The sequence below is a fragment of the Heptranchias perlo genome, unplaced genomic scaffold, assembly GCF_035084215.1.
Source record: "Heptranchias perlo isolate sHepPer1 unplaced genomic scaffold, sHepPer1.hap1 HAP1_SCAFFOLD_134, whole genome shotgun sequence".
NCBI lineage: Eukaryota > Metazoa > Chordata > Chondrichthyes > Hexanchiformes > Hexanchidae > Heptranchias > Heptranchias perlo.
Window position 1 is genome coordinate 573,220 of NW_027138580.1, and position 26,227 is coordinate 599,446.

Sequence of the window (26,227 nt, forward strand, 5' to 3'; positions counted from 1 at the left end):
GTTAAATAAATAATGCCTTGAATACCTTAAAAAATGTTCAAAAATTTCATGGTTTTCCTTCCTATTTGGTTTTAGACACAAAAAAAGAATCACAGCAAATGACTTTCAATCTGTTCCCATCACTGTCTATTCTCAGCCGTTACTGCACAGGGGGAAAAGGAAGATTCTCAAGCAGCAAGTCCAGGCGCATTCTTTGAATGGCCCATCTTGCGAATGCGTTAACAAGCCTCCAGTTCCAAAATGGGGCAGCACGCAGTTCACCAATCAGTAGGAATTGTCAGGGCTTTTTAATTAGAGATTTTAAAAAGTGCAACCTGCTATCTGAGCGAACACTGACTGGTGTCTCTCTCTCTGTCTGTCTGTCTGTCTGTCTCTCTGTCTGTCTGTCTGTGTCTCTCTGTCTGTCTGTCTGTCTGTCTGTCTCTCTGTCTGTCTCTCTCTCTCTCTCTGTGTCTCTCTCTCTGTCTGTCTCTCTTTCTCTGTCTGTCTGTCTCTCTTTCTCTATCTCTCTGTCTGTCTGTCTCTCTCTGTCTGTCTCTCTCTGTCTGTCTGTCTCTCTCTCTGTCTGTCTGTCTCTCTCTCTGTCTGTCTGTCTCTCTATGTCTGTCTGTCTCTGTCTCTCTCTCTGTCTCTCTCTCTCTGTCTGTCTCTATGTCTGTCTGTCTCTGTCTCTCTCTCTGTCTGTCTCTGTCTCTCTCTCTCTGTCTGTCTCTCTCTCTCTCTGTCTCTCTCTCTCTCTCTGTCTCTCACCCACTCCTTGTTAACTCTGAGAGACACCAGTCCTGCGAATGTGTCAACAAGCCGCCAGTTGTGCTTGTGAACTGCTGACACACGGGTGCTCGCTGGGCGAAGTCTCGCAATTCCTCAAGCCCAGGGATTCTGACCCCTCTCTCTGGGGTGCGACAGAAAACACAGGGACGGCCGCTGTCACCGAGAGGTTTTAAGGCTTTTCCTTGTAAATTTTTATTTCCGGCACTAAGTCCTCAACTCAGTGAGAGCCCAAGGTGGCGACTGAAAGGAGATTTCAGATCAACATTGGGAGCGATCTGATGTGTTGTCCTTTTCCTTCATTGTTGATTTTGCTGACTGCTCGATCGCAGTTGGTGTTTTCTTCTGCCCCCATTAGTTCTCCGTTGGTCAAGTCTCTCCCTCTGTTTGTAGCCTTTGATTCCTTGGTCCCTTATCCCTTTCAGTTCCAGTTTGTTGTGTCTGAAATTCGAGGGCCATCAAGACCCAAAGTGTGAGACGGGAGGTGTGACAGGAGAGAGACCTCATTGGACCAGTTTTCCTCCACAGATGTTGTTAACCCCTGAAATGTTGTTGAGACGATGACTTGTCGGGGTTGCAGTGTCCCTTTAAGAACCGCTGTCTGTGACCTTTCCCCTTCATTCAGCGACTCGACCGGGTCATTTTGCAACAAAATGGTTTACTTTCTACAGCAGTCCCAAGTTAATTTGCTGCAACTCAAACTGGTTAAAATCTCCAATTATAAAGTGCTGACCAGTCCTTGCTCACTTGCACATTACACACAGTGGGACCCCCATTATCCACCAGAAAGAAAGGGCCCAGGTGGAGAATGGGGATTGGTGGAGAATGGAGAGTCCCCAAATGTTGCCCCTCCCGTCTGGTACAGTATTCCCCTCGGCACGGGAATGGAGACAAGTCTGACCCAAATAACGGGCTGAATTTAATCTATCTTGGGCTGTGGGATTGGTTTATATCAGACAGGAGGAGATTGGTGTCAGTGACTGGGATTGGTTTATATCAGACAGGAGGAGATTGGTGTCAGTGACTGGGATTGGTTTATATCAGACAGGAGGAGATTGGTGTCAGTGAGTGTGGGATTGGTTTATATCAGACAGGAGGAGATTGGTGTCAGTGACTGGGATTGGTTTATATCAGACAGGAGGAGATTGGTGTCAGTGACTGGGATTGGTTTATATCAGACAGGAGGAGATTGGTGTCAGTGAGTGTGGGATTGGTTTATATCAGACAGGAGGAGATTGGTGTCAGTGAGTGTGGGATTGGTTCATATCAGACAGGAGGGGATTGGTGTCAGTGAGTGTGGGATTGGTTTATATCAGACAGGAGGAGATTGGTGTCAGTGACTGGGATTGGTTTATATCAGACAGGAGGAGATTGGTGTCAGTGAGTGTGGGATTGGTTTATATCAGACAGGAGGAGATTGGTGTCAGTGAGTGTGGGATTGGTTTATATCAGACAGGAGGAGATTGGTGTCAGTGAGTGTGGGATTGGTTTATATCAGACAGGAGGGGATTGGTGTCAGTGACTGGGATTGGTTTATATCAGACAGGAGGAGATTGGTGTCAGTGACTGGGATTGGTTTATATCAGACAGGAGGAGATTGGTGTCAGTGACTGGGATTGGTTTATATCAGACAGGAGGAGATTGGTGTCAGTGACTGGGATTGGTTTATATCAGACAGGAGGAGATTGGTGTCAGTGAGTGTGGGATTGGTTTATATCAGACAGGAGGAGATTGGTGTCAGTGAGTGTGGGATTGGTTTATATCAGACAGGAGGAGATTGGTGTCAGTGAGTGTGGGATTGGTTTATATCAGACAGGAGGAGATTGGTGTCAGTGAGTGTGGGATTGGTTTATATCAGACAGGAGGAGATTGGTGTCAGTGAGTGTGGGATTGGTTTATATCAGACAGGAGGAGATTGGTGTCAGTGAGTGTGGGATTGGTTTATATCAGACAGGAGGAGATTGGTGTCAGTGAGTGTGGGATTGGTTTTCAAGTGAGGATGGGTCACGCCTGTGATGTACAATGGAGACTGTCCTTCTGGGGTTTGAGGCCTCTCTATGGGTGGGGTTGGTCTGAGGCCTCTATGGGGGGGGGCAGTTTCTGAGGCCTCTCTCTATGGGGGAGGGGGCAGGTTCTGAGGCCTCTCTCTATGGGGAGGGGGCGGGTTCTGAGGCCTCTCTCTATGGGGAGAGGGGGGGTCTGAGGCCTCTCTCTATGGGGAGAGGGGGGGGTCTGAGGCCTCTGTCTATGGGGAGAGTGGGGGGGTCTGAGGCCTCTCTCTATGGGGAGAGGGGGGGGTCTGAGGCCTCTCTCTATGGGGAGAGGTGGGGTCTGAGGCCTCTCTCTATGGGGAGAGGGGGGGGGGTCTGAGGCCTCTCTCTATGGGAGGGTCTGAGGCCTCTCTCTATGATAGGGGAGAGGGGAGAGGAGGTCTGAGGTCTATTTACTGTCATGGTGCCCGGGGCTCCCCGGAGCTGGACGATACTTAATCTGATATAATTGTACATTAACCACCGAATCTTACACACTCCTTCTTTGGCTCCATGACAAAGTTGAAGGCGCTACATTAATGCAACTTGGTGATGGTGTTCCACCATTGCCCTCGGCTTTGCCAGACGAAATCAGCCAGGAACGGTGGCCGTGCTGCTCCCCATGGTCGAAATGCTGACAGCTCGCTGTACAGGCTCTCAAGGCCAGACCCAGGAATCAGGGATCCCTGGAGACTGGACGTCAGGGATCCTCCGGTGAAGAGAGTTTCTCCTTCCGCTCCGAGGACTGATCACCCTCTGCGGTCGAGTCTCGCAGTCCCTGCTTAAAGGTTGGATTTGTTTATATCTGGGTTTGGGTTATAATGAACTTGAGTAAAAAGGAACAATCCTGTGTTAGGACTTCTCAGGTGCTGAACATCACATACCTGTGGGGAGGAGTATCTAAAATATCTCTCCGCCTTATCTTTTCGAGAGTTCGGTCTTTCCTGATAATTAGAACCTCTCAGTTCTGGTATCATCCTTGTAAATCTTTTTTTGCACCCTCTCCAATGCCTCTATTTTCCTTTTTATAATATGGAATCCAGAACTGTTCACAGTGCTCCAAGTGTGGTCTAACCGAGGTTCTATGCGAGTTTCACATAACTTGTCTGCTTTTCAATTCTATTCCTCTTGGAATGAAAGCCCATATATGGGCACCACACTTTCGGAAGGGTGCCAAGGCCGATTAAGACACAACCTCAGTCACACTGGGGAGGATGGAGAATCATAGAAAGGTTGCAGCATGGAAGGAGGCCATTCGGCCCATCAAGTCCGTGCCGGCTCGATGCAAGAGCAATCCAGCTCGTCCCACTCCCCCGCCCCATCCCCGTAGCCCTGCAAATTTTTTCCTTTCAAGGACTTATCCAGTTCCCTTTTGAAGGCCATGATTGAATCTGCCTCCACCACCCCCTCGGGCAGTGCATTCCAGATCATAACCGCTCGCTGTATTAAAAAAAAGTTTTTCCTCATGTCACCTTTGGTTCTTTTGCCAATCACCTTAAATCTCTGTCCTCTGGTTCTAGACCCTTCCGCCAATGGGAACAGTTTCTCTCTATCTACTCTGTCCAGACCCTTCATGATTTTGAACACCTCGATCAAATCTCCTCTCAACCATCTCTGTTCCAAGGAGAACAACCCCAGCTTCTCCAGTCCATCCACGTAACTAAAGTCCCTCATCCCTGGAACCATTCCAGTAAATCTTTTCTGCACCCTCTCTAAGGCCTTCACATCTTTCCTAAAGTGCGGTGCCCAGAACTGGACACAATACTCCAGCTGTGGCCAAACCAGTGTTTTTCTAAAGGTTCATCATAACTTCCGTACTTTTGTACACTGTGCCTCTATTTATAAAGCCCAGGATCCCGTATGCTTTTTTAACCGCTTTCTCAACCTGCTCTGCCACCTTCAACGATTCTTCTCTGGAAAGACTGAACAGGCTGAGACTCCTTTCTTCAGATAAGGGAAGGCTGAGTGGGTGACCTGAAAGAGATCTTTAAAATTATGAAAGGGTTTGATAGGGTAGATGGAGGGAAGATGTTTCCACTTGTAGGAGAGTCTAAAACTAGGGGCCATAAATATGAGATAGTCACTGATCAATCCAATTGGGAATTCAGGGGAAACTTCTTTACCGAGAGAGTGGTGAGAATGTGGAACTCGCTCCCACAAGGAGTAGTTGAGGTGAATAGTGTAGATGCATTTGAGGGGAAGCTCGGTAAACACATGAGGGAGAAAGGAATAGAAAGATATGCTGATAGGGTGAGATGAAGGGAGGAGGCTCGTGTGGAGCATAAACACCGGCATGGACCAGGTGGGCCGAATGGCAGAAACACCGGCATGGACCAGGTGGGCCGAATGGCCTGTTTCTGTGCTGTACATTCTATGTAATATGGAACAGGAACAAATTTATTTATTTTCCATCTCCCTGTAGTGGGAAGGAGAAACACTATTTACTATCCAGGAACCAGTAAAAACACGGACCTCACCGTCTCTCACAAACTCCTTTGCCAATTATTTCCGTGGAAATGTTCACTCCAACCCTCAAAGAGCGTCACCTCACCGCAAGCAAAGTCGTGAGACCCGCCAGTCAGCAGAAACAAAGCACCTGGAAGGAAACCTCTTCAACTCAATTCAATGATTCCCCGTGGGTCAGGATCGAGCGTATTGTCCCAATGCAACTTTATTACACCGACACCAATAGTATAAGAACTATTACGGTGAGACAATAAACTCATACACACTGGTTTCCTGCAGGCCCAAGGTGATCCGGCCTGGCTTCTGCAGATTGGACTTCTGATCGTCCTGTCAGCTTAACAAACCAAAAGCCTTGCTGTTTGTTCTTAAATCATCCCCTTTAATGTGAGTCATCTCACATGATGCCCAGAATATTTTTGAAGTGAGATTCCTCCAGACCTCGACATAATGGCCGTGTTAATAGTTTAATTGCTTAAAGTTTAACTTGATGTCTCCTGCCTGGCAATATAAAGGGACAGTCTATGTCCTGGGCATCCCAGATAGATAATGTGATGACTGGCGGGCCTCTGTTGTTCTTGCGAGCCTCTGATATTAACACATATCGAGATGTGAGTAACTTTGATTGAGAACAAAGCAAATTCTAACATTGTAAATTCGAACAACTGCCAGAATGAACACGGTTCAGTCCTGGATGTGATTAACAGCAGCAATAACAGCAGAATCCAACTGCCTGCAGTCACTGGTGAACTCGCTGGTGTGTCAACAGGCGGGACGACTGAGTGAATCCCTTCCCGCACACGGAGCAGGTGAACGGCCTCTCCCCGGTGTGAACTCGCTGGTGTCTCAGCAGGTGGGACGACCGAGTGAATCCCTTCCCGCACACGGAGCAGGTGAACGGCCTCTCCCCGGTGTGAACTCGCTGGTGTGTCAGCAGGTTGGATGAACAAGTGAATCCCATCCCACACACGGAGCAGGTGAACGGCCTCTCCCCAGTGTGAACTCGCTGGTGTCTCAGCAGGGTGGATGAACAAGTGAATCCCTTCCCGCACACGGAGCAGGTGAACGGCCTCTCCCCGGTGTGAACTCGCTGATGTGTCAGCAGGTTGGATGAACAAGTGAATCCCATCCCACACACGCAGCAGGTGAACGGCCTCTCCCCGGTGTGAAGTCGCTGGTGTGTCAGCAGGTTGGATGACTGAGTGAATCCCTTCCCACACACGGAGCAGGTGAACGGCCTCTCCCCGGTGTGAACTCGCTGGTGTGTCAGCAGGTTGGATGAACAAGTGAATCCCTTCCCACACACGGAGCAGGTGAACGGCCTCTCCCCGGTGTGAACTCGCTGGTGTGTCAGCAGGTTGGATGAACAAGTGAATCCGTTCCCACACACGGAGCAGGTGAACGGCCTCTCCCCGGTGTGAACTCGCTGGTGTCTCAGCAGGACGGAGCGCTGAGTGAATCCCTTCGCACACACGGAGCAGGTGAACGGCCTCTCCCCGGTGTGAACTCGCTGGTGCACCAGCAGACTGAACGACTGTGTGAATCCCTCCCCACACACGGAGCAGGTGAACGGCCTCTCCCCGGTGTGACTGCGTCGATGAGTTTCCAGCCGGGATGGGTAATTGAATCCCTTCCCACAGTCCCTACATTTCCACGGTTTCTCCATGGTCCGGGTGTCCTTGTGTCTCTCCAGGTTGGACGATCAGTTGAAGCCTCGTCCACACACAGAACACGTGGACGGTTTCTCCCCGTTGTGAACGGTGCGATGTTTTTTCAGGCTGTGTAACTGGTTCAAGCTCTTTCCACACTCAGTGCACTGGAACACTCTCACTCGGGTGTGTGTGTCTCGGTGATTTTCCACTCACACTGATGTTTGAAATCTTTTCCCACAGACACAACAGACAAACATTTCTCCTTCCACATTCAAAAAAATGAAGCCTTGAATCTGTGTTGGGAAATACAATGACACAAACATGATTCAATTTGTAAATTAAACCATTTAAAATCAAATAAAATGAATTTTATTCCTTTCTCGAAGTGATGTCTGGGCTGAGAATGAATGTTTGCGCCCGGTTACGCAGTGTGTCACTGGTTCTCCGCTCCAAATGCACCTCTTTCGGCTCACGGTATCATTTACACCTTGCGTTTCTAAACCCCATCTCAGAAATATCAGCAATTGGTGCTTACAATGGCGGGCAATCCTACCCAGAATGCTCCACACACTAGAATATGGCCTATGTCAGCTGTGGCTCAGTGGGTATCACTCTCGCCTGAGACAGAAGCACAAAATCTCGGCTGACACTTCAGTGCAGTACTGAGGGAGGGTCACACTGTCGGAGGGTCAGTACTGAGGGAGCATCACACTGTCGGAGGGTCAGTACTGAGGGAGCGTCACACTGTCGGAGGGTCGGTACTGAGGGAGCGTCGCACTGTCGGAGGGTCGGTACTGAGGGAGCGTCGCACTGTCGGAGGGTCGGTACTGAGGGAGCGTCGCACTGTCGGAGGGTCGGTACTGAGGGAGCGTCGCACTGTCGGAGGGTCGGTACTGAGGGAGCGTCACACTGTCGGAGGGTCGGTACTGAGGGAGCGTCACATAGTCGGAGGGTCGGTACTGAGGGAGCGTCGCACTGTCGGAGGGTCAGTACTGAGGGAGCGTCGCACTGTCGGAGGGTCAGTACTGAGGGAGCGCCGCACTGTCGGAGGGTCAGTACTGAGGGAGCGCCGCACTGTCGAAGGGTCAGTCCTGAGGGAGCGCCGCACTGTCGGAGGGTCGGTACCGAGGGAGTGCCACGCCGTCGGAGGGGCGGTACCGAGGGAGCGCCGCGTCGTTGGAGGGTCGGTACCGAGGGAGCGCCGCGCTGTCGGAGGGTCGGTACCGAGGGAGCTCCGCGCCGTCGGAGGGGCGGTACCGAGGGAGCTCCGCGCTGGCGGAGGAGCCGTCCATCGGATGAGACGTTAAACCGAAGCCCCTGCCTGCCCCTCTCGGGGTGGATGCAAAAGATCCCGCGGCCACCACCGCAAAGGAGAGCAGGAGAGTTTCTCCCTCAACCGACCACCTCAAAAAACCAGATCACCTGCTCGGTGCAGCTTGTGGGATCCTGCTGTGCATTATGTTCTCATGCACTGGCTGCATTGCAACAGTGGCTGCAACTTCACCAGCAGCTGCTGGGCTGTGTGTGGGAGGGGGAGGGGGAGGGGCCCTGAGGATGGGACAGGCGCTGCTCGAATGCAACTCTTGCTTTGGCAGCTCTGGGGAATGGGGCGCAGTGCGCAGGCGCGGGGCTGGCGGCCGGAGCATGCGCGGTGCGGGTCCCGGAGCCTCACCGAGCGGATCGATTTTAATGGCGGCCGCGACCGACCGCCCGCCCGCCGGGGAGGTGAGGCGCGCACTCGATGGTCCGGCGGCTCGCGTCCCCCCGCCCCGCCCCGCCCCCCGGTCCTACCCGCCGCCTTTTTATTCCCGGTTTTCTTCTCCCGTTTCCACCGAGTCCGACTGAGCGACAAAACGACAGGCCCGAGGCTGCTCCCAGAATGCAGGGCGCGGCCTGGGGGAGCATGCGCAGTCTGAGCAGAGGGAAGAGATAGAGGGGTTTCTGGGGCGCGGGGGATTGTGGGGGCCCACCGCCGCCATTACTCGCGTTTTTTTTCATGTGTCGGCCCAGACCCCATGGCAGGTTCGCTTCTCTGAAGGACATCAGTGAACCAGTTGGGTTTTTACCACAATCGGCAGTTTCATGGTCACTTTTCTCTGGTGCCGGCCCCACAAGTTACCAGGTTAATGAGGCTCAATTTCACAACCTGCCTTTGTTTATTTGTGGGTTCTCTCTCACACTCCCCTTTTCCTGTTTTAAATTCATTTTACAGGGTATTAGAAGGGGAGGATTTGCAGACGGGAAACTCAAACCAAACCTCACGTCAAGATCTGACCGAGTCCCTCGATTCATCTGGACCTGAATATCATCGGCCTTTGAATGTGGAAAGAAAAAGCACCAATCCCAGCAGTGAGAGACCGCACACGTGTTGTGTGTGTGGAGGAGGCTTCAGCCGATCATCAGGTCTGTCGAGAGACAATCGCAGTCACACCGGGGAGAAACCGTGGAAATGTGGGGACTGTGGGAAGGGATTCAGTTCCCCGTCAGAGCTGGAAACTCATCGACGCGCTCACACCGGGGAGAGGCCGTTCACCTGCTCCGTGTGTGGGAAGGGATTCACTCAGTCATCCCACCTTCTGACTCACCAGCGAGTTCACCTGTGACTGCAGGGCTTGGATTCTGCTGTTAATCACATCCAGGACTGAACCATGTTCATTCTGACAGTTGGCGTTTGTTTCTGATGTTAATAATCCCTTGAACTGGGCTGGAGTTTAATATTCTGGATAAAAGCCAAAGAAATCAGCTTTGCGTTAAACACACAGTGTGCTGCCTCTTTTTAATGTCGCTTAAGATAAGACAAGTCCTTTTGAAGTGCAGTCCCTGTTGTGACGGGGCAGCCAGCTTGATCCCACAAACAGCAATGAGACGAGTGGCTGTTCAATCAAGTGTTTTTTTGCTGGTGTTGTTTGAAGCACGAATGTTGGTCCCAGGGCACCGGGAGAACTCCCCTGTGGACAGTATGTTGAGTGGTTGAGATCTCCTGAGATGAGATTGGAGCTAATTGATCTGTCGAAAGCAGTCCAGCAGATCACACGGACCAAGTGTTATCCAGAAAGACACTGACCTTCTATATGATGGACCAGTCAGGAACCGGTCCAGCTCCCTCTTGAAGGCAGAGAGCCAGCACCCACCCCACCAGCTGGGAACGTATTCTAGAGGCTCGGTGCTCTCTGGGAAAAGAGGAACCGCCTCACATCCAGTCTATTCCTACTCTTCCATAGTTTAAACTCGTGTTCCCTGGTCCTCCCCAATCTGTTAAACTGGAATAATCGGACGCTATCCAGCCCTGTAATTATTTTCTCGGCCTCTATCCGGTCACCTCTCAGTCTACGCTGCTCGAAAGTAAAGAACAAAGGAAGAAAGACTTGCATTTATATAGCCTCAGGACGGCCCAAAGCCCTTTACAGCCAATGAAGTACTTTTTTGAAGTGTCGACACTGTTGTAATGTTGGAAACGCAGAAGTCAATTTGCGCACAGGAAGATCCCACAAACAGCAATGTGATAATGACCAGATCATCTGTTTTTTTAGTGATGATGTGGAGATGCCGGTGATGGACTGGGGTGGACAAATGTATGAAGTCTTCCAACACCGGGTTATAGTCCAACAGCTTTATTTGGAATCACAAGCTTTCGGAGCTTTCCTCCTTCGTCAGGTGAGTGTGGGATTCCGTAAATGCACAGCATAAATAGTCAGAGAACAATGCCTGGTGATTACAGATAATCTTTCTCTGTAAGGTTTCTCTGTCTGAACCCCATCCACTCCTTTGATTGCTTTGATTATCTCTGGCCTGAGATTATTTTATAATCAAATATTATACTGTTTACTCCAATCCCAAATGAATCTTTGGTGCAAAATCAATCTTTCCGTGTCTCAAAGGTTCCACTTTTTAAAATCTCCAATTAAAAAACGCTGACAATTCCGACTGACCTGCATTTCACACAGAGTGGGACGCCCACAATCCACCAGAAAAAAACAGAGTCTGGTGGGCAATGTGGAATGTTGCCTGTCCCTGAAACAAGGGCAGAGAGAGAGAGAGCGACACCAGTCAGTGCACTGACAGTAACAAGGGGAGAGAGAGACACCAGTCAGTGTACTGACAGTAACAAGGGGTGAGAGAGAGACACCAGTCAGTGTGCTGACAGTAACAAGGGGAGAGAGAGAGAGAGAGACACCAGTCTGTCCTGACAGTAACAAGGGGAGAGTGAGAGAGACACCAGTCAGTATACTGACAGTAACAAGGGGAGAGAGAGAGAGAGACACCAGTCAGTGTACTGACAGTAACAAGGGGAGAGTGAGAGACACCAGTCAGTGTACTGACAGTAACAAGGGGAGAGAGAGAGAGAGAGAGACACCAGTCAGTGTACTGACAGTAACAAGGAGAGAGAGAGAGAGACACCAGTCAGTGTACTGACAGTAACAAGGGGAGAGAGAGAGTGAGAAACACCAGTCAGTGCACTGACTGTAACAAGGGGAGAGAGAGAGAGAGAGACACCAGTCAGTGTACTGTCAGTAACAAGGGGAGAGAGAGAGAGTGAGAGACACCAGTCAGTGTACTGACAGTAACAAGGGGAGAGTGAGAGATACACCAGTCAGTGTACTGACAGTAACAAGGGGAGAGAGAGAGAGAGACACCAGTCAGCTATGGGGAGAGAGTGGGGCAGTGGGATTAGTTTGGGGATTGATCCAGGGCTATGGGGAGAGAGTGGGGCAGTGGGATTAGTTTGGGGATTGATACAGGGTTATGGGGAGAGTGCGGGGCAGTGGGATTAATTTGGGATTGATACAGGGTGATGGGGAGAGAGCGGGGCAGTGGGATTAATTTGGGATTGATACAGGGCTATGAGGAGAGAGCGGGGCAGTGGGATTAAATTGGGATTGATACACGGCTATGGGGAGAGAGCGGGGCAGTGGGATTAGTTTGGGGATTGATACAGGGCTATGGTGAGAAAGCGGGGCAGTGGGATTAGTTTGGGATTGAGACAGGGCTATGGGGGGAGAATGGGGCAGTGGGATTAGTTTGGGATTGATACAGGGCTATGGGTCGAGAGCGGGGTAGTGGGATTAATTTGGGATTGATACAGGGCTATGGGTCGAGAGCGGGGTAGTGGGATTAATTTGGGATTGATACAGGGCTATGGGGAGAGAATGGGGCAGTGGGATTAGTTTGGGATTGATACAGGGCTGTGGGGGGAGAGCAGGGCAGTGGCATAAGTTTGGGATTGAGAGAGGGCTGTGGGGAGAGAGCAGGGCAGTGGGATTAATTTGGGATTGATGCAGGGCTATGGGGAGAGAATGGGGCAGTGGGATTAGTTTGGGATTGATACAGGGCTATGGGGAAATTAGTTTGGGATTGATACAGGGCTATGGGGAGAGAGTGGGGCAGTGGGATTAGTTTGGGATTGATACAGGGCTATGGGGAGAGAGTGGGGCAGAGGGATTAGTTTGGGATTGATACAGGGCTGTGGGGGGAGAGTGGGGCAGACCCCTGGGGAACACCACTGTACACCTTCCTCCAGTCCAAAAAACAACCGTTCACCACTACTCTCTGTTTCCTGTCACTTCGCCAATTTCCTATCCATGCTGCCACTGCCCCTTTTATTCCATGGGCTTCAACTTTGCTGACACTTTATCAAAGGCCTTGTGGAAGTCCATATCCACATGGACCGAATTGCCCTCATCAACCCTCTCTGTTACCTCAACAAAAAACTCAATCAGGGTAGTTAAACATGACTTTCCTTTATTAATCCACACTTGTCCAAGTGACTATTAATTCTGTCCCGGATTGTGGTTTCTAAAAGTTTCCCCACCACCGAGGTTAAACTGACTGGCCTGTAGTTGCTGGGTTTATCCTTGCACCCATTTTTGAACAAGGGTGTAACATTTGCAATTCTCCAGTCCTCTGGCACCATCCCCATATCTGAAGATGATTGGAGGATTATGGCCAGCACCTCCGCAATTTCCACCCTTACTTCCCTCAGCAACCTCGGATGCATCCCATCCGGACTGAGTGACTGATCTACTTCAAGTACAGTCAGCCTTTCTGGTACCTCCTCTTTATCAATTTTTAGCCCATCCAGTATCTCAACGACATCCTCTTTTACTGTGACTTTGGCAGCATCTTGCTGCAATTGTACAGGGCTTTGGTGAGACCACACCTGGAGTACTGTGTGCAGTTTTGGTCTCCTAACCTAAGGAAGGATATACTTGCCTTAGAGGCGGTGCAGTGAAGGTTCATTGGATTGATTCCTGGGATGAGAGGGTTGTCCTATGAGGAGAGATTGAGTAGAATGGGCCTATATTCTCTGGAGTTTAGAGGAATGAGAGGTGGAAAATTGCCCAGGTATGTCCCGTCCACAAAAAGCAGGACAAATCCAATCGGCCAATTACCGCCCCATCAGTCTACTCTCAATTATCAGCAAAGTGATGGAAGGTGTCGTCGACAGTGCTATCAAGCATCACTTACTCACCAATAACCTGCTCACCGATGCTCAGTTTGGGTTCCGCCAGGACCACTCGGCTCCAGACCTCATTACAGCCTCGGTCCAACCATGGACAAAAGAGCTGAATTCCAGAGGTGAGGTGAGAGTGACTGCCCTTGACATTGAGGCAGCATTTGACCGAGTGTGGCACCAAGGAGCCCCAGTAAAATTGAAGTCAATGGGAATCAGGGGGAAAACTCTCCAGTGGCTGAAGTCATACCTCGCACAAAGGAAGATGGTAGTGGTTGTTGGAGGCTGTAGGGGGTGGTGGTGTGTGTCAGCTTCACCTCTGACTTCTGAGCGGTCCGAATCGCTCCCACTCCCTGGGTTCTGGACCTTGGACTTATTTGGGGGTTGTGACAAAGTGCAGCAGACAACTGGTTTTGGTGCAAGAAACTTTGACCTCTATTCAAGAGAGGAAATACAACACAACAATCTTAACGCTCTAATAAAATGGGGAACACTTCAGTACACGCGAGGGAAATTACAGTCGGAAGGATACCTCACCCCTCCCAATCCCACTGTACGAGCTAGGTTGGACTCTAAAGGACCAGAGATAATGCTCACCAAACGAAACCTTGACAGTAATTCACCCAGAGGTAAGTCAGAAATAGATTGTAGAGTGGAAACTTTGCGGATCTTCGGTTTTCTCCCGAGTTGGTTTTCTTTGGTCGCGGTGGCTCAATATTACCCGGTTGGTTGGTGGTAATATTCGGTTGGTTGTTTCGTAAGGCCCTTGTTGCCGCGAGGTGTCTGACGGTCACTGGGACTGTTGCTCTGGTTTCTTGTGTGTCGGCCTGCTTCTAGAGCTGCTGACCTTCCCTGTCCAACTGCTTTCCTTGTTGTCTGCTGGAAACTGCTTTCCTTTCAGAGCAGGCAGAACCAAAACAAGCAGCCCACCAGAGCCAGCAAGACAGAGAGAGAGGGAGAGAGAGAGAGAGCTTTCGCCTTGTGGATGTCTCTCTGACAATGGTCTGTTTAAAACAGTTCTTACAAAGTTCTTTGATGGTCCCAATCAGATTGCAAATTGCTTCTCCCAATGGGTCATTGTTTTAATTCTGATTTAGAGCTGGTCACATGAGGCTTCTTTTTGTATCCAACGTCCGAGGTGTTGATGGTTTTGCTTTAAAACAAAAGCATGGCCCCACCATGTCTGGAAAAGTTGCCTCTTTCAATGGGGGTGATTGTCGACCCCCTGCTGTCCGTTTTGCATTAATGATGTGGAGATGCCGGTGATGGACTGGGGTTGACAATTGTAAACAATTTTACAACACCAAGTTATAGTCCAGCAATTTTATTTTAAATTCACAAGCTTTCAGAGGCTACCTCCTTCACATCGTTCACCTGAGGAAGGAGGCAGCCTCCGAAAGCTTGTGAATTTAAAATAAAATTGCTGGACTATAACTTGGTGTTGTAAAATTGTTTACAGTTTTGCATTAAAACAGAGACATGTCTGAAGCAGTAATTCTCCCACCTTCCACGTGTGGGTTGTGGATTCGTCTGGTGACCTCTCACCTATCCTTCCATCTTATGATTTTAGTCAGGGGCCAAAGTTTTCCATACTCAGGGAAAAGGTGAATTTCTTTAGGGTTTTTCTCTGAGTTTTTTGGGGGATCTGTGAATTTTGAGAATCTTACACTCCCCCCTGTGATACTTTAACCTTGCTTCAAATATCATACTGGTAAAAGGTGAGCAAAATTCTCGATCCTCGAGAGCCAACCTTCCCCTGTAGTTTACCGATCTCAGACCCAAAACATACATTCCCCTTTAGGTGTCGTGTTCAGATGCAGACACAGGTAAGAATTCAGTTACATTCATATCCAAGCACGGAGGGGGTCCAACACCCCTGCACCACTTGGAAAATACGGTCCATACATAGAAAAATAATACACGGTAAACAATAATACTTAAACTACCAACCACCTGATATAAAATTTAACTAAAACACCCAAACTTAACAATCTCAAAATTAAATGACAGAAGCTATGCACATCCGCCGCCCGTCCCCGGGCGGCCAGGCTAATCCCTGTTCGGGCTACAGTACACTACTCCCTTCGGTGTGGCCGCCCTGTCCTGGACCTTTGGTCCCTCGCAGCCTGCGGCTGCTGGCTGGGGACCTCTGTCCTCAGATCGATCCCTGACTTGAGGGGCTGCCCTTTTAAACTGGGGAGCCGGTGACCACGGTTTCTTTGGCCGTGGCGTTCGTGGGGGCCTTCTCGGGATGCTGGCTGGTGGGGGTTTTCTGGCTGGTGAGTCTTTAACTCGAGCCACTGTCCCCTCTTGTGCGGTCTGTGGAATCTCCACTGCCGCTGGCTGGGGATTTCTGCCCTCAGGCTGTACCTCTTCTAAACCTATGTCAGGGGCAGGTAACTCTCTGCCCTCAGGTCCCACCTCGTCTGAGTCCCAGATGAGCGGGGGAGTGTCCCAAACGGTGGGTGGGATGGCCCTTCCCTTAAAACAAGCCACTGCACCTGCTTGTGCAGTCTGGGAGTTTGCTCCTGCTGCAGGCTGAGGATTTTTATCCTCAGACCTTGCCCCAACTGGCTGTTCCCTTCTCTCGGATTTAAACAACTTCCATTGGTTAATGTGGAACCATTTGGTGCGCCTCGGCAGCTTTATGGCGTATCCCATGGGGCTTGCCTTATCTACAATGCTGTAGGGCCCCATGTATAATGGTTCTAGACTGCCGACTCGAGCAAAATTCCTAACCATAACCTGATCCCCTATCTCCCACTCGTGGTGCGTACGGGGTTCTAGCAGCAGTCGGTTACTCCGATGCTGTTTTCCCATGTTGCTAGCAGCCTGCCAGTGAACCTGTTTAAGGTGTTCAAACAGATTCCTGACGAAGCTGTCCCGGTTCACCTCTCTGAGCTGACCCTCCGTGAGCACCGGGGCTAGCACATGGGTGGGGGTCCGCATAACCCTACCAGTCATGAGCTTGTGTGGGGAATACCCCGTGCTTTTTGACTGGCTGGCTCGGATCCCCATTAGGACCAACGGTGAGACTTCTACCCACTTTCTAGGTGAGTCTACCGTCTCTTTCCTCAGCCTTTCTTTCAAGGTTCTGTTCATCCTCTCTACAATCCCTGAGGACTGTGGGTTGTGTGCAACGTGCCATTTCCCCTCTATGCCAAGTACCATAAGGGTATTCTGCATGACCTGCCCAGTAAAGTGGCTCCCTTGGTCGGACTCCACGTACTGTGGTAGCCCCCATCGTGAAAACACCTCCCTGACCAGGATCCTGGCTGTGCTCATAGCCGTGGCTGTTCGACAGGGGAAGGCTTCTACCCACTTTGTGAACACATCCACCAGGACCAGGCAGTACTTATAGCCTCCCTGGGCGGTGGGTAGGGGCCCGATGTAGTCGACCTGGATCGACTGCCATGGTCCCTCTACCCTCCTGATGTGTCCCATAGGTACTTTCCTTTTGTGGGGGTCAGGGTTGTTAGCAGCACACACCAGACAGCTGGCACAGAACTCGCGGACATCTTCCCTGAGTCCTGGCCACCATCCTGCCTGTTCCACCCGCTGCCAGGTGGTCTCAGGCCCGGGATGCCCCGCTCCTGGACCCTCATGGGCCAGTTGAAGGAATTCCCTCCTGTGCTGCTGCGGTACTACCCATTGCTCTCCCTTAAACAGCATGCCCTCCTTTACAGAGAGGGCTGCTGTGCTGTAAGGGCCCTCCACCCTTTTCCCTTCTGCCACTGCACTGAGGACTGCCTTGAGGACGGGGTCTTGAGTTTGGACCGTCTTAAGGTCTGGGGTTAAAGCTACCCCTGCACTCCCCTGTGTCCCATTCCTACCCGTGACTGCTGCGATAGGACGGGACCCAAATGGGTCCCAGAAAGTGCCTGTGCGGGCACCCTCCTTAGCTCGCACGTCGGCCTGCCGGTTGCCCTCACTCCGGGGTTCTGCGGAGGAATGGGCTTTCACCTTATGGATGAAAACCTCCCCTTCCTCCCCCACTGCTGCTAAGATTTTCTCCAGCAAGGGTTTCACTGTGAGGGGGTCTCCCGTCAGCGGAGGTGTATCCGCGGCGGGACCAGATGGCCAGGTACTCCGTACACGAATTGCATGTGAACATGCTGTCCGAGCAAATCGTGTATGGGGTGGGGAAGATCTCGGGGTGTGTAACCACGTACACTGCCGCGGACAGTTCAGCCTGCTGGGCGCTCATGGTGCTGGGGAGCTTAATTGCCAGGGCAAGGTCTGCCGCTGGGTCATAAACTCCACACCCCGTGGGTCGCTCACCAGCAGATACTGTGCTGGAGCCATCCACATAGATTTCACGGCCTGTGAGGTGTATCCCGGCCCGTAAACCTATGTTTACTTCCCAAACCCCTTCTATGGAACACCGGTGGGCTGTTCCAGGATATACCAGGTTAGCTGCGAGCTTTGGCTCGCAGAGTCCTTTTACTTTCAGGTCCATCTGTGAGAGAAGCAGGGTCCAGCGAGCAATGCGGGCACTGCTCACTGTCCCATCCTTGATTCTCCCGTCCAGGAGCATCTGGGTGGGCGTGTGATGGGTGAGGAGGGTGATGGGAGAGGTGCCTGTGAAGATCAGCGATCTTTTCACAGCCCAATATGTGGCCAAGAGGTGCCTTTCACAATTGGAGTAGCTCTTCTCCACATCTGTGAGTATCCTGGAGGAGTAGACCACCGGTCTTAGCTTGCCATGCCGCTCTTGGAGCAGCACAGCACTCAGGCTGTCCCCGCTGGCTGCTCCCTCCAGGAAGAACTCTTTCCCTCCATCTATGGCCCCTCGAGCTGGTGCGGTCTGCAGATCTTTCTTGAGCCTGACAAATGCTGCCTGGCAACCCTCATCCCAAACCCACTCCACTCCCTTATGCAGGAGTCGGAGCAGAGGGGCTGCTGTGGCCGCATAGTCCTCAATGAAGTCTCTGCAGTACCCGGTTAGCCCGAGAAACGATCTCACTCCCATGACTGTGTTGGGGACTGGTAACTCCTGTACTGCTTCCCTTCTAGCTTTATCTATGGCCCTTTCCCCAGCGCGTATTGTCAGGCCCAGGAATTTCACCTCCTGCTGGCCAATCTGGGCTTCCTTTGGGTTCACTTTAAAACCTTCCTGCCCGAGCAGTTCCAGCAGTTCGGCCAGAAGTGGGCCATGCTCCTCTCTCGAATCGGTGAATAGGAGCAGGTCATCCACGTATTGTACCAGCTGCCTGGGCTGGCTGAAGCCCTTTAAACTGTTTGCCATGCATTGGTGGAAAATGCTGGGGCTATTGTGGAAGCCCTGAGGCAGACAGTTCCAGGTGTACTGTTGCCCTTTCAAGGTAAAGGCAAACTTGTACTGATCCTCTCTCCTTAAAGGGATGGACCAAAACCCGTTGGAGATATCCAGCACCGTGAAAGTGGTCGCGGATGCTGGGATACTTCCTATCAGGTCGGCAACTGCTGCTACCGTGGGTGCACAGGCTGGGATGTTACTGTTGAGCACCCGATAGTCCACTGTGGCCCTCCAGGAGTTGTCCGGTTTTCTAACCGGCCACAGTGGAGAGTTCACGTGGGTGGCTATCGGTCTCAGGACGCCCTGTTGCACTAAAGAGGACATGGCTGCTTCCATGTCTGGCTCCGCTTCCCTGGGGAAGTTATATTGCTTTTGTGGTCGGGCCATAGGGTCCCCATCTACACTGACCTCGAACCCGTTGACCCTCCCACAGTCGTGTTTGTGTGTGGCAAATGTGGCGAGGTGGGCTCGCACAAATGCCTGGAACTCCCTTGGGGTATTGCTGACCATGAGTTCGAGGTTATAACCCTCTTTAGGCTTCATGGTGCACAGGGTCCCCTTCCCCTGTTTCCCTGGGATGACGACTACTCCGCCTTCCTTTCCTGTATTTGCCCCCCACAGGCAGTGATTCCTCAAATCCACTAGGATCCCGTGGCCTACAATAAAGTCGGCTCCCAGGATCCCTTTTCCACCCTCCACTTCCCACTTCATTAGGACACAGGTCCACTTACAGCGGAGTGTTCCTAAACGAATGTTCAGCGGGATGGAAAATGAGCCAGCCTGTTCTTTACCTGTGAATCCCGACAGACTGTATGGGACCCCGTTAGATAGAGGTGAGGTGGTGGGGTGAGCTGAATGGATCACGGTACATGATGCTCCCGTGTCCAACAGATAGGTCCCCTTTACCTCTTCTACCTCCATCTCAACGAGGGGTCTCTTCCATAAGTCGTAGGTAAGGGAACACAGGTAAACAGGCTGTGCTGGCTCCAGTCAGGGTTGTGGGTTAGATGGGGCTGATGGGGTCAGAGCGCCGGTGGTGGCTGCTACCTTCCCTGGGCCAGTCAATAGGGTTCTCACGGCGTCCAAAAATGACTCGACCGTGGCGGGAGGGATTCCTGTCTCTGCCTTTTGGGCTGGGGTTGAGGAATTCTTTCCCTTGTTATCTTTCCAAGGATTCTTACACTCCTTCCTCCAGTGTCCATCCATCCCACACCCATAACAGTTGAGCTTTGTGCTGGAAGGGTTATTCCCTTCCTGATGCCACTCCTTCCTACCCTGGCCGGGTTTCATTTCATGCACTTTCCCTTTTGGTGGGTGTGCATCGGTTCCTTTACCATTACGGTAAGCTGTGGTCAATTGTCTGACCACTGTGAGTTCGGTGGTCAGGGGATTCTTTGGGTCAAACCACATTCCTGCCGCGGCCCTGACCTGTGGCAAGCTGTTTGCCACCAGGCAACGGAGCCAGTGGGCCCGCTGATCCTGGTCCAGGTTAGCTCGGTTAGGCGTCCCACTGCATGCGCTCCTCTTCACCGGCCACAACCTGTCTGCAAAAGCCTGCGGGGTTTCTCCTACGAGCTGCACTGTTTTTTCCACCCGGGAGAAAGGACTTCCCTCATTCATCCCCATGGCCTCAAGAACTTCCTCCTTGAGCTCCCCATAATCACACTGTCCCATCTTACATTGGTCAGAGAGGGACTGGAAGAGTTTACTCTCCAGGGAGAATAGCAGCATTTTGGCCTGTTCAGCATCATTGCACTCGTTGATGCTTGCTGCTTGTTCCACTTCCCTGAAGTGGACCGAGGGGTCCCCATTTGCTGCAAGTTTAGTTAAATGGCTTACCATGGCCCTAAGCTGTTGGGTGCCGTGGGGAACTACGAACTGGTTTTGGAGGGGTCCCTCATCCCCGTTATCAGCGGGCGGGCCGAACCTTTGCTGCCGGGCCGGGCACATCGGCCCTGGTCCCAGCCTCTCTTGCTGGGGGTTTTCCTCCTCAGCTTCTGCCCCTAATTCCACCCCCCTCTCCTGCCAGATTTCGCTAAAGCTTGGCGCTACGGGTGGTGGTCATGGGCCCTCCTGCTCCTCAACCGGGTCGTCCCTTGGCACTACCTGTGGTGTCTGAACCGTTCTCCCCAGGTTCCCTGTGAAGTCGACCTGGGCTGCACTCGGGCTTATGAGGCACACCATGCCTTTTGCCGTCCTTGGAGCAAGGTTCAGACTCTCTTTCTGCTTCTGGCAGGGGCCATGGTCTGCATCCTCAAACCCCTGTGCGCTCACTATCTTATAGGCTGCCTGTAAGCCTTTTACTTTCTCCTCCTGCTCTCTTACTTGACTTGCCAGGCGGGCATTCTTTTCCCGCAACCTCAGCTCGTTGTTCTTGGCCTCGGTGACCTGACACTGTAAATATTCCTGTTGGGTCTTATGCTCCCCCACTAACTGCACCCTTTCCTGGTTGAGAGTCTGCAATGCTAACAGTAACTTCTCCCCTGCTCGGGCCTTTGTTTGGACTTCAAGGGCTGACTGCCGAATCTCAGCTGCCTGTGCTTCAACGAGCCTGTCCAAAAGCTGGATCTGTTTCTTGAAGCACATCAGCCAGACTGCCTTTTCTATGGATTTCTTATGATCCTTCCCTTCTGTCCATTTAGCTGCAGCATCTACCGGGCGCCCAGCCTTTTACAGATCAGTGACCCATTTTTTCTCCATATTCACCTTACTGAACACATAATCTGAGATCCTCTCTTCCATTACAGTTCTCTCTTCCAAATCAGTGTCCACTGTGTCACATCCCTTTTGCCAAGGTCCCTTCTGGGTCGCCATTTTGTAGGGGGTGGTGGTGTGTGTCAGCTTCACCTCTGACTACTGAGCGGTCCGAATCGCTCCCACTCCCTGGGTTCTCGACCTTGGACTTATTTGGGGGTTGTGACAAAAAATACAGCAGACAACTGGTTTTGGTACAAGAAAAGAAACTGGGTTTATTGAAGTCACAAATGAACTTATAACATTAGGATAACACTGAGATACAAAGTACACTTAGTTAAGAATGGGGAACACACGGCATAACGAGGGAAAATCACCCTACTAATCCCCTTACCCTTGTCCCACCCCCAAAACCGAACTCAATTGAATTAGGAGAGGTCAGGAATCATGCTCACCAAACCAGGGTTCCTTGACAGTTCGAAATCCAGCCAGGTAAGCCGGTTGCAGTTTTGGGGTACGCTCTTTGTGTCCTCTGGGCCCTGCCGTCCCCACGTGGTCCTGGGTCTGTGGAATCTGCGAAGGTTCTTCAGTTGGATCGTTATACTGTTTTTCAAATTTCTTATCTGATTCCAAAACAAGGTTAGTTCTTTGTCTGATTATGGTGGGCTTCTTCCGGTGATTGTTGGTTTCCTGTCCCCAGAACTAGGCTTGAACTGAAAGCCATTGTATTGATGGGTTTGCATAATTGCATTGATTGCTAAGCGATAATTTATGCAAGATTTTGATGGGCTTTAGTTTCGTGTAAGCTGAAGTCTTTCTCTGGGTTGATTGTTTGAAAGGGAAGAATGCGGATTCTGTCTCCTCTCATTGTCTGGTTTTCAGGAACAATCCACACTGTCCCAACAAGCCCGGGGATGTCCAGTCTCATGGGCCGAATCTCCTGACTGCAAGGATCCATATTTAACCCAGCAGTCGGGTCCTCTGCCATAAAGGTCCAAAAGTCATATCCTCGTTGGTGATATGAAAAATGTGGGAATTTTGAGAACCCTTCAAAGGAGAAACACTATTTACTATCCAGGAACCAGTAAAAACACGGACCTCACCGTCTCTCACTTTGCCAATTATTTCCGTGGAAATATTCACTCCGACCCTCAAAGAGCGTCACCTCACCGCAAGCAAAGTCGTGAGACCCGCCAGTCAGCAGAAACAAAGCACCTGGAAGGAAACCTCTTAAACTCAATTAAATGATTCCCCGTGGGTCAGGATCGAGCGTATTGTCCGAATGCAACTTTATTACACCGACACCAATAGTATAAGAACTATTACGGTGAGACAATAAACTCACACACACTGGTTTCCTGCAGGCCCAAGGTGATCCGGCCTGGCTTCTGTAGATTGGACTTCTGACCGTCCTGTCAGCTTAACAAACCAAAAGCCTTGCTGTTTGTTCTTAAATCATCCCCTTTAATGTGAGTCATCTCACATGATGCCCAGAATATATATTGAAGTGAGATTCCTCCAGATCTCGACATAATGGCCGTGTTAATAGTTTAATTGCTTAAAGATAATGTGATGACTGACGGGCCTCTGTTGTTCTTGCGAGCCTCTGATATTAACACATATCGAGATGTGATTAACTTTGATTGAGAACAAAGCAAATTCTAACATTGTAAATTCGAACAACTGCCAGAATGAACATGGTTCAGTCCTGGATGTGATTAACAGCAGCAATAACATCAGAATCCAACTGCCTGCAGTCACTGGTGAACTCGCTGGTGTGTCAGCAGGTGGGATGAACGAATGAATCCCTTCCCGCACACGGAGCAGGTGAACGGCCTCTCCCCGGTGTGACTGCGTCGATGAGTTTCCAGCCTGGATGGGGAAATGAATCCCTTCCCACAGTCCCCACATTTCCACGGTTTCTCCATGGTCCGGGTGTCCTTGTGTCTCTCCAGGTTGGACGATCAGTTGAAGCCTCGTCCACACACAGAACACGTGGACGGTTTCTCCCCGCTGTGAACGGTGCGATGTTTTTTCAGGCTGTGCAACTGGTTAAAGCTCTTTCCACACTCAGTGCACTGGAACACTCTCACTCGGGTGTGTGTGTCTCGGTGATTTTCCACTCACACTGATGTTTGAAATCTTTTCCCACAGACACAACAGACAAACATTTCTCCTTCCACGTTCAAAAAAATGAAGCCTTGAATCTGTGTTGGGAAATACAATGACACAAACCTGATTCAATTTGTAAATTAAACCATTTAAAATCAAATATAATGAATTTTATTCCTTTCTCTAAGTGATGTCTGGGCTGAGAATGAATGTTTGCGCCCGGTTACGCAGTGTGTCACTGGTTCTCCGCTCCAAATGCACCTCTTTCGGCTCACGGTATCATTTACACCTTGCGTTTCTAAACCCCATCTCAGAAATATCAGCAATTGGTGCTTACAATGGCGGGCAATCACACCCAGAATGCTCCACACACTAGAATATGGCCTATGTCAGCTGTGGCTCAGTGGGTATCACTCTCGCCTGAGTCAGAAGCACAAAATCTGGGCTGACACTTCAGTGCAGTACTGAGGGAGGGTCACACTGTCGGAGGGTCAGTACTGAGGGAGCGTCGCACTGTCGGAGGGTCAGTACTGAGGGAGCGTCACACTGTCGGAGGGTCAGTCCTGAGGGAGCGTCACACTGTCGGAGGGTCAGTACTGAGGGAGCGTCACACTGTCGGAGGGTCGGTACTGAGGGAGGGTCACACTGTCGGAGGGTCGGTACTGAGGGAGCTCCGCACTGTCGGTACCGAGGGAGAGCCGCGCCGTCGGAGGGTCAGTACTGAGGGAGCGCTGCCCTGTCGGTGGGGCGGTATCGAGGGAGCGCCGCGCTGTCGGAGGAGCCGTCCATCGGATGAGACGTTGAACCGAAGCCCCTGCCTGCCCCTCTCGGGGTGGACGCAAAAGATCCCGCGGCCACCACCGCAAAGGAGAGCAGGAGAGTTTCTCCCTCAACCGACCACCTCAAAAAACCAGATCACCTGCTCGGTGCAGCTTGTGGGATCATTATCCCAACTAAAAGTCCTTGCAACACTCCTATTTTGCCTGTTCAAAAGAGGCAAACAGGCAAATGGCGGCTCGTACAAGATTTACGGGAAGTGAATGCCTCTGTTCTCCCTGTTTCCCCTGTTGTGCCCAACCCTGCTGTAATTCTCACCAGTGTACCTTGCGGCTCCACCCATTACACAGTGATTGACTTATGTTCAGCGTTTCTCAGTCTCCCAATTCATCACCACTCCCAATTTCTTTTCACTTTCACGTTTAAGGGAAGACAATATCCATGGACACGATTGCCTCAAGGCTGCACTGAAAGCCCAACCATATTTTCACAGTGTTTAAAGGCAGACTTGCAGGACATTGTCTTAGAAGCAGGTTCCACTCTGGTCCAGTATGCAGACGATCTGTTAATAGCCTCACCTCATTCTCCTGCCTGTCAGGCTGACTCTATTACCATGTTATGTGTCCTCGCTAAAAAGGGACACAAGGGGCTCGATGTTACCAGGGCTGCGGGTTCGCGGCGGGGGGGCTATTGGGCGCGTGGGTAACACGCCCGGTGAAATCAGTCTGACCCCCGCGCGATCGCAGCCTAATTGGATCCACTTACCTGTTCTTCCGGGTTCCCCACTGCTGATCTGCGCGTCAGGCGGACTGCGCATGCACAGGAAGCTCTGTCAGCTGGAGGAGCTCTATTTAAAGGGGCAGTCCTCCACTGACAGATGCTGCAAGAAATAGGAAAAATTACAGCATGGAGCAGCCCAGGGGGAAGGCTGCTCCCAGTTTAATGATGCCTCACTCCAGGTATCATTAGATGGGGTGAGGAGGAGGGGGATGGCTGCAACACATCCATTTCAACTGGGAGTGTTTCCCCCAGTATGGGAAACAGTCCCAGTTGTTTCTAAAATCCCACCCCTCCTGACATATTCCCTTAATCAGGTCTGTTAATGACCTGAAATACCTCGGTAAATACTCTCAAGTGGCCCCCCGCTGGCTTTAATTGCCTGCGGGAGTCCCACATGCGGGGGCTGTGCGCGCACGTCGGCGCGTCTGTGTGGAACCCGGAAGTGGGCGGGTTGGAGCCGGGCTCCCGACCCGCTCCGGGATTCCCTGATTTTCGGAGCCCCCCCCCGCCAGGAATGCACCCGATAGCGGGTGCTAAAATGGAGGCCGACAGGTCACAGGAGCACCACTTGCTCCGCCCTCCAACTACTTTTCCCTATACCGATTGGTCCATTGCATCCGTCAATCAAGTCACGCCTGCCATTAGGTTGATCAGTACAAAAGAGGAGGGTCTCCAACTGAAACGTCAACTGTTCTCTCCATAGATGCTGAATGTTTCCAGCAGGATCTGTCTTTGTTTCACTAAAAGACACGTGATGAATGTATACCTCAGAATCACAGGCCTCAATCTGCTTGGGAAAGAATTAGAAAATAGGAACAGAGGAATTGATGGACCAAAAAGGACCAAGGTTCATCGAGTTCGTCTTCTACCATCCTGGTAGTCGCAAGATACAAAGCAGCCCGCTTGATTGGCACCCCATCCACCACCCTAAACATTCACTCCCTTCACCACCGGCGCACAGTGGCTGCAGTGTGGACCATCCACAGGATGCACTGCAGCAACTCGCCAAGGCTTCTTCGACAGCACCTCCCAAACCCATGACCTCTACCACCTAGAAGTACAAGTGCAGCAGGTACATGGGAACAACACCATCTGCACGTTCCTCTCCAAGTCACACACCATCCCGACTTGGAAATATATCGGCCGTTCCTTCATTGTTGCTGGGTCAAAATCCGGGAACTCCCTTCCTAACAGCACTGTGGGAGAACCTTCACCACACGGA

The 26,227-nt window shown here is 51.2% G+C and overlaps 1 protein-coding gene and 1 long non-coding RNA gene across 3 annotated transcripts in view; one reads left to right on the forward strand and one right to left on the reverse strand.

Moving 5' to 3' along the window:
• Nucleotides 1-26,227, reverse strand: part of LOC137308605 (zinc finger protein 850-like) — a 37,922-nt gene that overhangs the window by 10,692 nt on the left and 1,003 nt on the right. The window contains 2 exon segments of the mRNA XM_067977226.1: nt 6,005-7,206; nt 21,792-23,543. Of these exon segments, the coding sequence (XP_067833327.1) occupies nt 6,005-6,927 (923 nt within the window). The 5' untranslated portion in view covers nt 6,928-7,206; nt 21,792-23,543.
• LOC137308610 (uncharacterized) overlaps nt 8,547-26,227 on the forward strand; it is a 117,555-nt gene continuing 99,874 nt past the window's right edge. Inside the window, exons 1-3 of one of the 2 annotated variants that reach the window (XR_010959571.1) lie at nt 8,547-8,638; nt 9,126-10,567; nt 22,219-23,589. This is a non-coding gene — a long non-coding RNA (uncharacterized lncRNA). Of the gene's footprint in view, nt 8,639-9,125; nt 10,568-22,218; nt 23,590-26,227 lie in introns of those variants that run through there. The other variant, XR_010959572.1, reaches the window with a different exon arrangement.